The following is a 12,040-nucleotide window of genomic DNA, read 5'->3' as shown; positions in this document are numbered from 1 at the left end:
CCCCCCCCCCTACTACGGATATGTGGCAGGACCCTCCTGGCACAAAAGTCTTGAGACTCCATGTGAGGCTTTCCTGGATAAACAAGCGCAGACAATAATAATCATGAAATGTAACTGCACGATAACTTTAAGATCGAATTTCAGAAATATAATTCCAGCAAAGACATTGGTAAAATACGCACGCACGCCCAAGACACACTTGTACGCACATGCACACGCATTTACGCACATGCACATACACCCAAACACATGCACATACCGGCAGATACACTCATGGGCGTGCGCATACACTAACGCACGTGCGCGTACTCGCACGCACGTGCACAGACGCTCGTGCAAAAACACTCGCACATGCGTACCGACGCACACAGACATTCTCACACCCGCTGGGTCACATGTGCGTCCACGTGCCACCGTGCGCGTGGTGCGAGCCGCGCCGATTGGCTGTGGGGGGTAGGCTCGGCCGCGCGTGATGGGCCCATCCTTCCCGGGGGGGGGGGGGGGGTCGGGTTCACAACCGCGAATAACCTCGGAGTGGGGGGCAGGGCGGTGGAATGCTCATGTCCAGAGGCGGATAGAGAAGCTTTCTCGGTGGGGGGGGGGGAGAGAGAAGGGTGAGGAACGGCGGACTCGCAGTGAGGCAGCAGCTGCGCGGTAAGGAACCGACGTTACCAAAACATTTCCTAAGCTCTGCAGCCCTCTATATATATTAAGATGTTATCGGCCAGCTGATCAGTGTTTGCATGTGCGAGGACACGGGAGCATCCGTCGCTTTCGGATGGGACGGGTGGAGTCCACATTTTTGCTGCACCGCGTTCTCCTGCCGAGCCAAAGTGCAATGGCGCTTCCACGACGCCACGATGCCCACGGGAAGGGAATTTCTGTGTGCGATGACCCACCAACCCTTGCTGCTGCTTCCACACGGTGCTGGGTTACAGGCAGCCACGTGCAGCAGCGTATCCACCACCGTCGCCCCAGCCAAACACCCGGCGACCTGGCGCAAGACGTTGCAGTGTTGACAGGGGGGCGCCGTGTGTGTCAGGTCATGTGACCCGGGCGTCAGGTCATGTGACCCGGGCTCTTGGTTGTTCTCGGTCGGGGTCACACGCTGCTATTGCCGCGTGTCGGCGTGACCCCGAATGGTAACGGCGCAGCTCGATAACGGTGGACCATTAACTCAACCGTACACTTTTAGCAAACAAGACTATTTTCCGCTGCTGTCCGAGTAGCATATGTGAAGTTGTGATATTAGTGGCATTTCATCTTGTGTGGGTGCCACGGTGGCGAGATGTTAACTACCTCGCCTGGTATACAGGAAGTGGGGGGGTTTTATCTCGACCCTGACGCCTGTTGTATATTTGGAGTTTGCATGTCTCTCCCTGTGGTTGCGTGGATTTTTTTCCGGGTCCTCCGGTTTTCCCCTCTACATTTAGCATCAACGTGCCTTTTGGGATATTTGGCTGCTATACATTTCCACATGATAAACCAATTGATTGGGCTAACATTTGTGGCCAGATCACTTACGAAAGAGAGCTATACAGCTCCAGTGTGCCTTACCTGTTAGAATAAAAAGTTTAGTTTATATATGAACACGGAGGGGGGGGGGCACATGGCTCCAGCTACGCTTGACAACCCGGTTTCACCTCACCTCGGTCCATACGAGTCCTGTGGGTCTCTACGTGAGTCTGTGGGTTTCATTAGAGTCTGTGGATCCTCATAAGGCCATATGTGGACCGATCTGAGACGATCAACTCGCTCCCCTCGAGAGAACCCAGCTTGATCACAAGTGGCCAGAAGCGACATTCAAACCGCCCGTCCTGGATCTCAGCGACGCCAACCACCGTGTCCCCGCGAGCTCTGAGACACCCGGCCACCCCTTATCCAACCGCTGTCGTGACCGCGCGGCCTTAACGATGGCACGGCGCGTTTGCCGCGATGGTCCCGGCGCCGCCGGCCATCCGGCTCGTTCGAGTTACCGACTCGGCGCCGTCGGTATTGCGACATCGCCGCGGTCTTTCGTTTGGCTCCGTCGCGACCGCCGCGTGGCACAAGCCACCCCCGGCGGCGCCCGCCGGTTGCTCGCTGTGCACGCGCGTGCGGGTGGTCTGCGGAATGCACCGTGCACTGAGCGGCAATTGATGGCGTTGTAATTGCGTTTGCTACATTGTGTTTTTTTCCCCCCGTAATTGACCCTGCGTGTGCGTGCGTGTGGGAGTCTCTGGGGGTGGGGAGCAGTTAGCGCGCTGTGCGCTGTGAACCCCGCCGACCCGAGTTTAATTCCCGCTCACAGCCACCAACACCGGTGACGATTGTTTGGACCGGTCGTGGGCCTCTTCAAGATTGATTCAGCCTCAAATGATGAGTACCTACTGTGATGTGTAAACACCGCCGCTCGGGAGACAAAGGCGGCTGGGCGTGGTGCTGGCCACCCACCACACTGTGTTCCGCGCCGCTCTTCGTATATTAAAGGCTACACCGGGGGGGGGGGGTCTTTGTCTTTGTGTGTGCGTGCGCGCGCAGGAACCTGCTGTACGTGTACCCGCAGAGCGTGAACTTCTCCACGCGGCAGGGCTCGGCCAGGAACATCGCCATCAAGATACAACTCATGGCAGCTGAAGATCCAGAGAGCACCATGCTGGTACTACTTCCCCCCCCCCCCACCACTTTCCCCCAAACCCCTGTGGTACATCCCTACGCCGGGGGCGGGAGAGCTGTTCCGTGCGGCGCAACCACGGAAAAACCTGCGTGGTTTATAGCGATCAAGTGTGTTTGTTCTTGTTGTTTACAGGCGATTTTCGGCAAATCCAGCTGCCCGGACTTCTCTAAGGAAGCCTACACAGCCATCACCTACCACAACAAGTGAGCGGCCAGAGCCAGACCAATAGCGAACGCGAGCAATAGCTCGGGCCCCGTCTCCGCACATGAACAAAAAGTATTTTTTTTAATCCATCAGCCTACTGGCTTTACAGCCTTGCCCGCCATGCCGCTGCGAACCCGGCGACCCGCCTTCGATTCCTGGCCACGGCTGCCGTCAGCGGCGAGTGGTATACCGATCCTGCACGCACACTAACCCCCCCCCCCGCCCCGGCTGACCGGCGTGGTGAAGTATGGTCGAACGGTGTGGGGGATACCCTCTTCCGGCACGCGTTCACCGCTCCCTCCGTCCATCCTTCCCTCCCGGTGACTCTCCCTCCTGGCTCGCTGTCCCCCCTCCCCATCCCCGCCCCCGCCCGCCGCCTCTGCTCATGGGGTTGGTGAGCCGTGGCGTGACGGGCGAGCACGCGGGAGGGACGTGATCGTGGAGCAGGAATCGCCGCCGAGACAAAGGCAGCCTGTGTCTGCCCTCGCCGCCCACTGGCCGCCACCGTCACCACCACCGCCTAATAGGGATAGTGTGCCTGTATGTTGCACAACGACCATCCCTTTGCCTGTCTCTCTCTCTCTCTGTCCCTCGTGGGGGCGGCGATGATTGGCGAGGTGAGGGGGACGGTGATGGGGGAGCGCTGATTTCGGCGTTTCACAAATATGACCTTATATTCACGTCGAAGAGAAATAATAAAATAAAAATAAAAACAATAAAATTCTCACGACGTTTCGATTGCAACACAAGCAATCATCATCACCTTGCTGTGGTTTTCACACCTGATGATGGTTGCTTGTGTTGCAATCGAAACGTCGCGAGAAGTTTATTGTTTTATTTGTATTATTTTATTATTTCCCTTCTACGTGACTTCACCGAAAGAACCAAGAATATGAATCCCTGCAGTCACGAAAGCTTTAAATCGAAAAATATTACCTTGTCGCGCGCGGCGACGCGGTGCCGCTTCACAATCACCAGCATCTCCCCAGGATGTCCCCTTCCGTTTTGTCCAGGACCCTCATTTTTGCAACGGATGATGCGCCCGCTGTCGGCGTCTCTCGATGCTCACCTATCCGATGCTTTTCGCACGACCGCCTGTGCCTCAGTTACCTCCCTGGAAGGTAGTCGGCTAAGCAACGCCGTGCTGAGTCTTTCCGGGGATCTTGAGAGCGACGGACGAGAATCGAACCCGGCTCACTGCGATTGCAGGGGCAGTGTGCAAACCACTGTTGCGTCGTCATTGCTCTCCCATCATCATCATCACGGCCCAGCGTAACCGCGCCTGCAGCGATTCGCGGTTCGAGCCCGGAAGCCGCCCCGGTTAATGCCTGCGTGCGCGTCGCGCCAGGGCACCGGATTTTTACGAGGAGGTGAAGATGAAGCTGCCGGCGAATCTGACCGAGAACCACCACGTGCTCTTCACCTTCTACCACATCAGCTGCCAGCAGAAGCAGAACGCTCCGCTCGAGACGCCCATCGGATACACGGTGCGTGTGCCACCCACGTCACCGCTCGCTCGCTCGCTCCCTCAGTCGGTTGCTCGCTCAGTTGATCACTCACTCCGCTCGCTCAGTCACTGGTTCGCTCATTCGCTCAGATACTCACCGGCTCACTAACCCACTGACTTGCTGCCTAACTCACTGACAAACGCTCACTCACTCACACACTTGCCAACTAACTCCTACCCACCCACTCGCTCATTCCCTCACTCGCACACCCAGACACAGACTTGCCTCACCTGCAACAAATCATCACAGGTTGCCAGTGGTCCACAAACACAATTGACAAAAACAAACCAACGCGTGCCGACACAATAACACTGCGTGAATTTGAAAGCAATTAAAAACCATATGAGGCCAGTGGCCCTTCTTCATAGCACATTGGTGACGAACGTGTTGAGTGTTTTGTTTCACCTGCGCCCGTGTGAACCCCGTGACCCCCGTGACCCCCGTGACCCCTTGCAGTGGCTGCCCCTGCTGCAGCACGGTCGCCTGGTAACGGGGCAAGTGAACCTCGCCGTCTCCATGGAGAAGCTGCCCACCAACTACTCCGCCCTGCCCCCCGAGGTGAGAACTGCTACGTGCGCGTCGCCATGCGCCTCCACACGTATCCCTTTGTCTCCAACGCATCTCCAGAATTCTCAGTGTGTCCCTGTGTCTTCCTATACTTTCCGGTAATTCTCTGTGTGCTCCCGTGTCCCTGTGATCCGTATGCGTGTCGCCACGCGTCCCCGTGTGTGCCCATGCCTCCAAGAGCAGCGTCTGTGTCCAAGCGCTGATTTCTCTGCGATCGCTCCCACCCCGACCCCTGTGTAGGTCCATGTGCCGAATATCCGCTGGGTAGAGGGACACAAAGCCATATTCAATGTGGAGGTGGTGGCCGTGACCTCGCTACACACACAGGTGAGGGCGGCGCGTTCCGATCTTAAGCATACGATGATGACGATGGTTATGATAATGATGTGCATGTTAATGGGTGTATGTACGTTGAACTTTTTTCGCACCATACCTTGCCAACTGTGCTAATCGGAGGTGATGATGTAGATGGTGATATTGATAATGATGTGAATGATGATGATGTTGTGGACAATGACCATGATGATGTTGATGAGATGGATTATTTTGCCAGTTCTAATAATAATAGTGATGATAATGACATTCATGGCAGTTGATAGACAATGATGAAAGCACGATTATCAATGACCACTGGGTGATAATTATTACGTGAGGACGCTCCCACTTATGATGTAGACTAGGATGATGGTGATGATGATGATAACTCAGATTGCTCGTTAGAGCAACCCCCCTGGACTGGCTCTTTACGCCGGGTGCTGCACTGACGATGATGACGATGGTGATGGTATTGGCTATGGTAACGATAGTGACGACTATGACGACGGGTGATGACTGACGATGGTGACGACTATGATGATGACGATGGCGATGGTGACGACTATGATGATGATGATGATGACGACGACGATGACTATGGTGACGATGATGACAATGATGACTATGGCGATGGTGATGAAAGACGGTGACTATGACGACGGTGATGACTATGATGACGGCGCTGACTATGACGACAATAAATATGACAGTGATAACTGTGGCGATGGCGATGGCAATGACGGTGATGATTATGATGACGACGACGGCGATGATTGTGATGACTGTGACGACGGTGATGACTGTGATGACTGTGACGACGGCGATGACTGTGACGACGACGACGATGACGACGGCGATGACTATGACGACGATAAATATGACGGTGATAACTGTGGCGATGGCAACGACGGTGATGATTATGATGACGACGACGGCGATGATTGATGACGACGACGGCGATGACTGTGACGACGACGACGCGCTCCGACCATGGTGACGTCTCCGCCGGCCCGCCAGGACGCCCCGCTGGACCGCCTGTTCGCGCTGTGCGCCGCGCTCGAGTCGCACTCCTTCCCCGTGTGGGCGGGGCCCAAGCGCGTGACGGAGGCGGAGCTCGAGGCGGAGCTGCGCTCGGCCGTGGCCGGCGTCGGCAACGCCGCCATGCAGCCCCTCGTGCGCCACTTCCACCCGCTGCTCGACCGCATCGTGCTGCTCACCGTGCGCCCGCCCGTGCTCGCCGGACAGATCGGTGAGCCTGCCCGCGCCGTGGTGACGGTGGCGAGCCCGGCGTCGGTGATAGTCGCGGTGGTTGGTGGTGGTGATCGTAGTGGGGAGCGGTGGTGCAACGGTCAGCGCGCTGCGCTCCGAACCCGGCGACCCGAGTTCAATTCCGACACCGCGGCCAACGCCGGTGACGATTATCTGAATCGGTCCTGGGCCTGCGCTAGGTCGAATCTGCGGTGTGTAAACATCACCACCCAGGAGATAAAGGCAGCCGGGCGTGGTGTTGGCCACCCACCCCCTCATGTGCCGTGCCCGCCTTCATAGCTAACAGCACTCGCTCCAACAGTTTGTTAATGCCTCTTCTTTGATGATAGTAATGGCAGTGTTGATGTGCCCAGAGTCGACGTGGTGATTACGGTGGTGGCAGTGGTGGTAGTAGCTGTGGTGGACCTAGCGGGACTATAGTGATGGTGTTATCGATAGTGGCACGATGCTGAGAATGTGTGTGTGTGCATGTTTCTCTGTGTGTCTCTCTTCCCTCTCTCTGTGTCTATCTCTCCCCATACCACTCTGTGTATCTGTCTCTCTGTGTCCCTCCATGTCTGCTCGTCTGTTTGTCCGTGGACGCATATCCGTCTCCTGCACGTCTGTCGCCCTGTATTGGTCTGTCGGGTGCGCGTCTTTCTCTTTCTCATCCCCGCCACCCCCACCGTCATCGCTATCCCCCCACCTCCACCGCCATCCCCGCAGTGAACCTAAGCCAGGTGGCCTTCGAGGCCATGGCCAACATCGCCAACCGCGTGCACCAGAGCCTGGAGTTCAACCAGGACCAGCACGGTCGCAACGCCCTGCTCGCCGCGTACGTGCACCACGTGTTCCGCCTGCCGCTCGCCTGCTCCGCTGTCGGAACGGACGCCGGTGGTGGTGGCGGCGGCGGCGGCGGCGGTGGTGCCAGGGGCGGTGGCTGCACGCCAACCATGAACCCCGGAGGTAAACTCGGGGCGCGACCGCGTCACAGATCGTCACGCGATCTGCCAACCCCACAGCCGGCCAACTGGATTTCTATCCCGGTGGCATTGCTGACCGTGACGACGATGACACGAATGATGACGACGGTGATGATGTTCTTGATGGCTTTGATTGTTGATGACGGATGATGATGAATGGTTGATGGATGGGTGATGATTATGGCATTCGATGGATGGACTCATGACAAAAATATGATGATGGACCAATGATGACGATGCATTGATGGATAGCTGATGATGATGATGTGGATGATGGATGACGACAACGGCGGGTGGTGATGTCGCCGGTGTTGCTGTGGGCCGTCTGCGCGCAGGGATCCGGTACAACACGCTCTCGCGATTCGCCGCTCGCCCTCGGCCCACGACCCTTAACCTCCCGGGGACGCGCAGCCTCAGCAGCAGCAACCCCGACGTCAGCAGCCCGACCTCCGCCGACCAGGAGGTCGCCAACCTCCTCGCCAGCAAGGTGTGTCAGCTCTTGCTCAGTCCGCTGCTGGATGAACGCCTCGCCGACGGGCCCCGGGTTTGTTTGGCCGCGGGTCAAGGAAACGGGGGGGAGGGCGGGGGGGGGTGGGGGGCGGGGGGTTGGGGGTGAGGGGCTGGGGGGGTATCGTTGCCCAGGATGAGCGAGGAGCGTCGGTAAATTTTACCGCAAACCAACCGAGGCTGAAAGCGTCGTTCTGAACGCGTGACATCGGTCGGTCTGTCACAATCACTCCCGAAGAGATGAGTTTTGCGACATGAACCAAACTCGTGTTGCTATCTGGATTCACCCGATTTCAAAATCGGCCGCATTGACCCATGGGTTTTTACGCATCGGCTCTGTCTGTCCGTCTGCAACGTGGTGTCGCGATGGCTTCTGCAAAGACGGTGGCGATATGAACACAAATTTGGCGTCCACGTCGCATTGCTATCTGGGGCCTCACCCCCAAAGAAACCCGGCCACGGTGGCGCTGTCTGTCCGTAACGTGGGGTCGCGAAAATCCCCGGGAGGGACGATCCGAGAGGAACGGAACTGGAGTGCAAGGGGTCGTTGCTATCACCGTGCCCACATGGATAAAAAGCGTTGCACAATACCTGCCGTTACAAACCGGAGCAGAACGCGTTACACGCTGCGAACACGCAAAGGGTTTTTGACCTGCCGGCCACCGTGCTGGCTTCCATACCGCGAATTAAAATTCTTCCTGAGGCAAGCGCACGTTGGATAGCGTTACAGAATCCGGGCGTATGCGTGAATTTTCCGAACGTGTTGTGTTGTATATTGTTGTTGTTGTTGTGTTGTTGGTGTGCCAGGAGCGGGTTGTGCCGTGCCGTGAGTCCATGTTCCCCGAGTCCGCCCAGGCTCAGAGTCAGCTCGGGTGGCTCACTTCCCGCAAGGTGCGACACGCACGCTCAGCATCGGCATCATCACCAACACCACGAGCATCTTCACCATCATCACTGTCATCATCAGCAGCAGCAGCAGCAGCACATGAAACATTTTTATCATCATCGTGACAAGCAAGTGTTGCCCTGTCCCGCCATAACCCCTAACGCTGACCCCTGACCATGGAGCGGAGTGTGCTCGGATTTGAGAGAGCGCGTGTCACAACGTGCGTGCCACCGTGCCATGTGCCTGCATCGCCGCATGTCGCCGCGCATGTGCGTGCGTCAACGCGTGTGTCACCGCGTGTGTCACCGCGTGTGTCACGTGGCCTCAAGGTGCATATGGCCTGGCACAAGCGTCGTGGTGACGTCACCGCCACTTAGTGGCGATTGGCGGTTGTTGTTGTTGTTGTTGTCACCGCGTGTGTGCGTCACCACGTCACTGCACTGCGTGCGTGTTGGTTACCGCGTGTCACCGCGTGTCACCGCGCGTGTGTGTGTGCGCGCGCGCGCATCACCGTTTGCCACTGTGTTTGTCGCCGTGTGAATCACTGCGCGCGCGCATCACCGTTTGCCACTGTGTTTGTCGCCGTGTGAATCACTGCGCGCGCGCATCACCGTTTGCCACTGTGTTTGTCGCCGTGTGAATCACTGCGTGCGCGCATCACCGTTTGCCACTGTGTTTGTCGCCGTGTGAATCACTGCGTGCGCGCATCACCGTTTGCCACTGTGTTTGTCGCCGTGTGAATCACTGCGCGCGCGCATCACCGTTTGCCACTGTGTTTGTCGCCGTGTGAATCACTGCGTGCGCGCATCACCGTTTGCCACTGTGTTTGTCGCCGTGTGAATCACTGCGCGCGCGCATCACCGTTTGCCACTGTGTTTGTCGCCGTGTGAATCACTGCGCGCGCGCATCACCGTTTGCCACTGTGTTTGTCGCCGTGTGAATCACTGCGTGCGCGCATCACCCTTTGCCACTGTGTTTGTCGCCGTGTGAATCACTGCGCGCGCGCATCACCGTTTGCCACTGTGTTTGTCGCCGTGTGAATCACTGCGCGCGCGCATCACCGTTTGCCACTGTGTTTGTCGCCGTGTGAATCACTGCGCGCGCGCATCACCGTTTGCCACTGTGTTTGTCGCCGTGTGAATCACTGCGTGCGCGCATCGCCGTGGTCTGCGTGAGCAGTTGTTCCACGAGGAGCTGGTGCTGCAGTGGGTCGTGAGCAAGGGCTGCGTGCGCGACACGGCACTGCAGCACGCCTGGTTCTTCTTCGAGCTCATGGTAACCGCTCGCGCTGGCTGCCCTTCCCGATCGTCGACATCGTCGTCATCGTCAGCTTTTTCGTCAACATCGATTATCATCGGCAACATCATCGCTGCCATTATGAACATCAACTTCATTATCGATTGCATCGTCGTTGTCAACAATGTCATCATCATCATCATCGTTGTCATCTGCTTTATCGTCAATATCCGCTGTGTGTCTTTCTCCCCTTATGTTGCTGGTGTTCGTCTGTTCGTGGTGTCTGTCCATTTGTCCACCAGTCCGTTCGTCCGCACTTGCCCCAGCTATCTGTTAAGGCTATATGGAGGGGGGGTCTTTGTATTTGTGTTGTGCGCCATTGTCAGTCCTTCCGTCTGTTCGTGCCTCTGTTCATCGTCAACCTGTCCACACATGCCTCGGTCCGTGAGTCCCTGTGTCATGTCCCCCGTGTGTCCCCCGTGTCTCCCTCGTGGTGCCCTAGGTGAAGAGCATGGCCCAGTACCTGTACGTCACGGGGAAGCTGGCCGCTCCACGCCGCCTCCGCTTCCCCGAGCAGTTCACCAATGACCTGCGCGCCCTCGTCACCAACGTCGCCAACGACATCATGGACAAGTTCCAGAAGGTGACGCCACTTGGCTGATTCGGAGTGACGGGCGGGGGTGGGGGGGAGGTGGTAATTGTGGGGGCTGGCTCGGTAGAGAGAGGTCAACAACCATACGGGTGGTGCAGAGGTCACAGATGCTGAGCCGGCACAGCTGAGGTCCAGCTACCCAACCACCGTTGTTAAACCGGGTTCTAAGGTGTCGCGATTTATGTGGTCTCAGCCCGGTCGCCAGTGGCTCACACGGACAGCCCAAAAGAGTTACACAGAGATCCATAGACTCGTTCAAAGACTCAGAGTCATATAAAGATTCACAGTCTTGTATAGAGACACAAAGACATTGGCCGGATTTTTGCAAAACAACATAGGCTCACAGAGAGATCCATGACCCACAGACTTGCATAGAGACACATGAGACCATAGAGTTAGATGGAGACCCACAGACTCACAAGAGAGACCCCATAAACGACACCAGATGGCTCGCGAATCCTTTGGGGGCATTGACAGGGCCCAGCGGTGGCGCTGTTCGCCGCTCGTTGAAGAGGTTCGCGGTTCGATTTCGGCGGGCCGCCCTGGTTAATACTACTGTGGGCGTATTGACCACGCGCTATCTGCTTCATAACACCCCATGACGTCACTCGAAGTGAGAAGGCCATTGTGTGCCGGCGTCTCGGTCCAAACTTTACCCCCGAATCACTCGGAGGGAATTACACAGCAGCAGTCGGTCATCGCACCCCCCCCCCCACTGGCAGGGCAATGCCCGTTCACAGGCCAGATGCCGAGCCGAATCGTGCTGCACAGAGACAGCTGCCACTGGTGGTTCCCTTGGAATGTACGAGATGAGACGTGTCATACGACGCCTCGAATTGCCGAGGGATTTACGCAAGCGCCGTATCAACGCGAAACATCTTCTTCGTTATGATTAGAGACTAAACCAAACAATTTCTTATTCTACCAGGTAAGGCCCACTGAGCTACTTAGCTCTTTCTCAGAAGCGAACTGACCACAAATGATAGTTCAACTAAAGTGGCTTATCGCGTGGAAATTTATAGCAGCTAAGTACTCTAAACGCGCGTAGACGTGGAGGGAAAAACCTAAGGACCCGGAGAAAAATCCACACGACAATGGGGAGAGAGAGAGAGAGACACGCAAACTCCAAATATACAGGAGTCGGGGTCGGGATCGAGCACACGACCTCCTGCATACCAGGCGAGGTTGTCAACATCTCGCCACCGCATCTAATAAATAATTATAATGTTATCATTCATAATAGAGGTTTTTTGGGTTAGATCGGGAAAAAAAACCCCT

At 56.7% G+C, this 12,040-nt stretch overlaps 1 protein-coding gene across 1 annotated transcript in view; it reads left to right on the top strand.

Moving 5' to 3' along the window:
* Positions 1–12,040, top strand: part of LOC144733295 (dedicator of cytokinesis protein 7-like) — a 78,915-nt gene that overhangs the window by 40,658 nt on the left and 26,217 nt on the right. The window contains exons 15-25 of the mRNA XM_078615122.1: positions 2,521–2,638; positions 2,789–2,859; positions 4,209–4,347; positions 4,825–4,926; positions 5,176–5,262; positions 6,268–6,499; positions 7,225–7,464; positions 7,817–7,968; positions 8,796–8,879; positions 10,054–10,149; positions 10,613–10,753. Of these exons, the coding sequence (XP_078471248.1) occupies positions 2,521–2,638; positions 2,789–2,859; positions 4,209–4,347; positions 4,825–4,926; positions 5,176–5,262; positions 6,268–6,499; positions 7,225–7,464; positions 7,817–7,968; positions 8,796–8,879; positions 10,054–10,149; positions 10,613–10,753 (1,462 nt within the window). The remainder of the gene's footprint in view (positions 1–2,520; positions 2,639–2,788; positions 2,860–4,208; positions 4,348–4,824; positions 4,927–5,175; positions 5,263–6,267; positions 6,500–7,224; positions 7,465–7,816; positions 7,969–8,795; positions 8,880–10,053; positions 10,150–10,612; positions 10,754–12,040) is intronic.

The sequence above is a fragment of the Lampetra planeri genome, chromosome 46 (assembly GCF_965212315.1).
Source record: "Lampetra planeri chromosome 46, kcLamPlan1.2.h2, whole genome shotgun sequence".
NCBI classification, from domain to species: Eukaryota; Metazoa; Chordata; class Hyperoartia; order Petromyzontiformes; family Petromyzontidae; genus Lampetra; species Lampetra planeri.
This window is presented reverse-complemented; position numbering and strand designations above follow the sequence as displayed.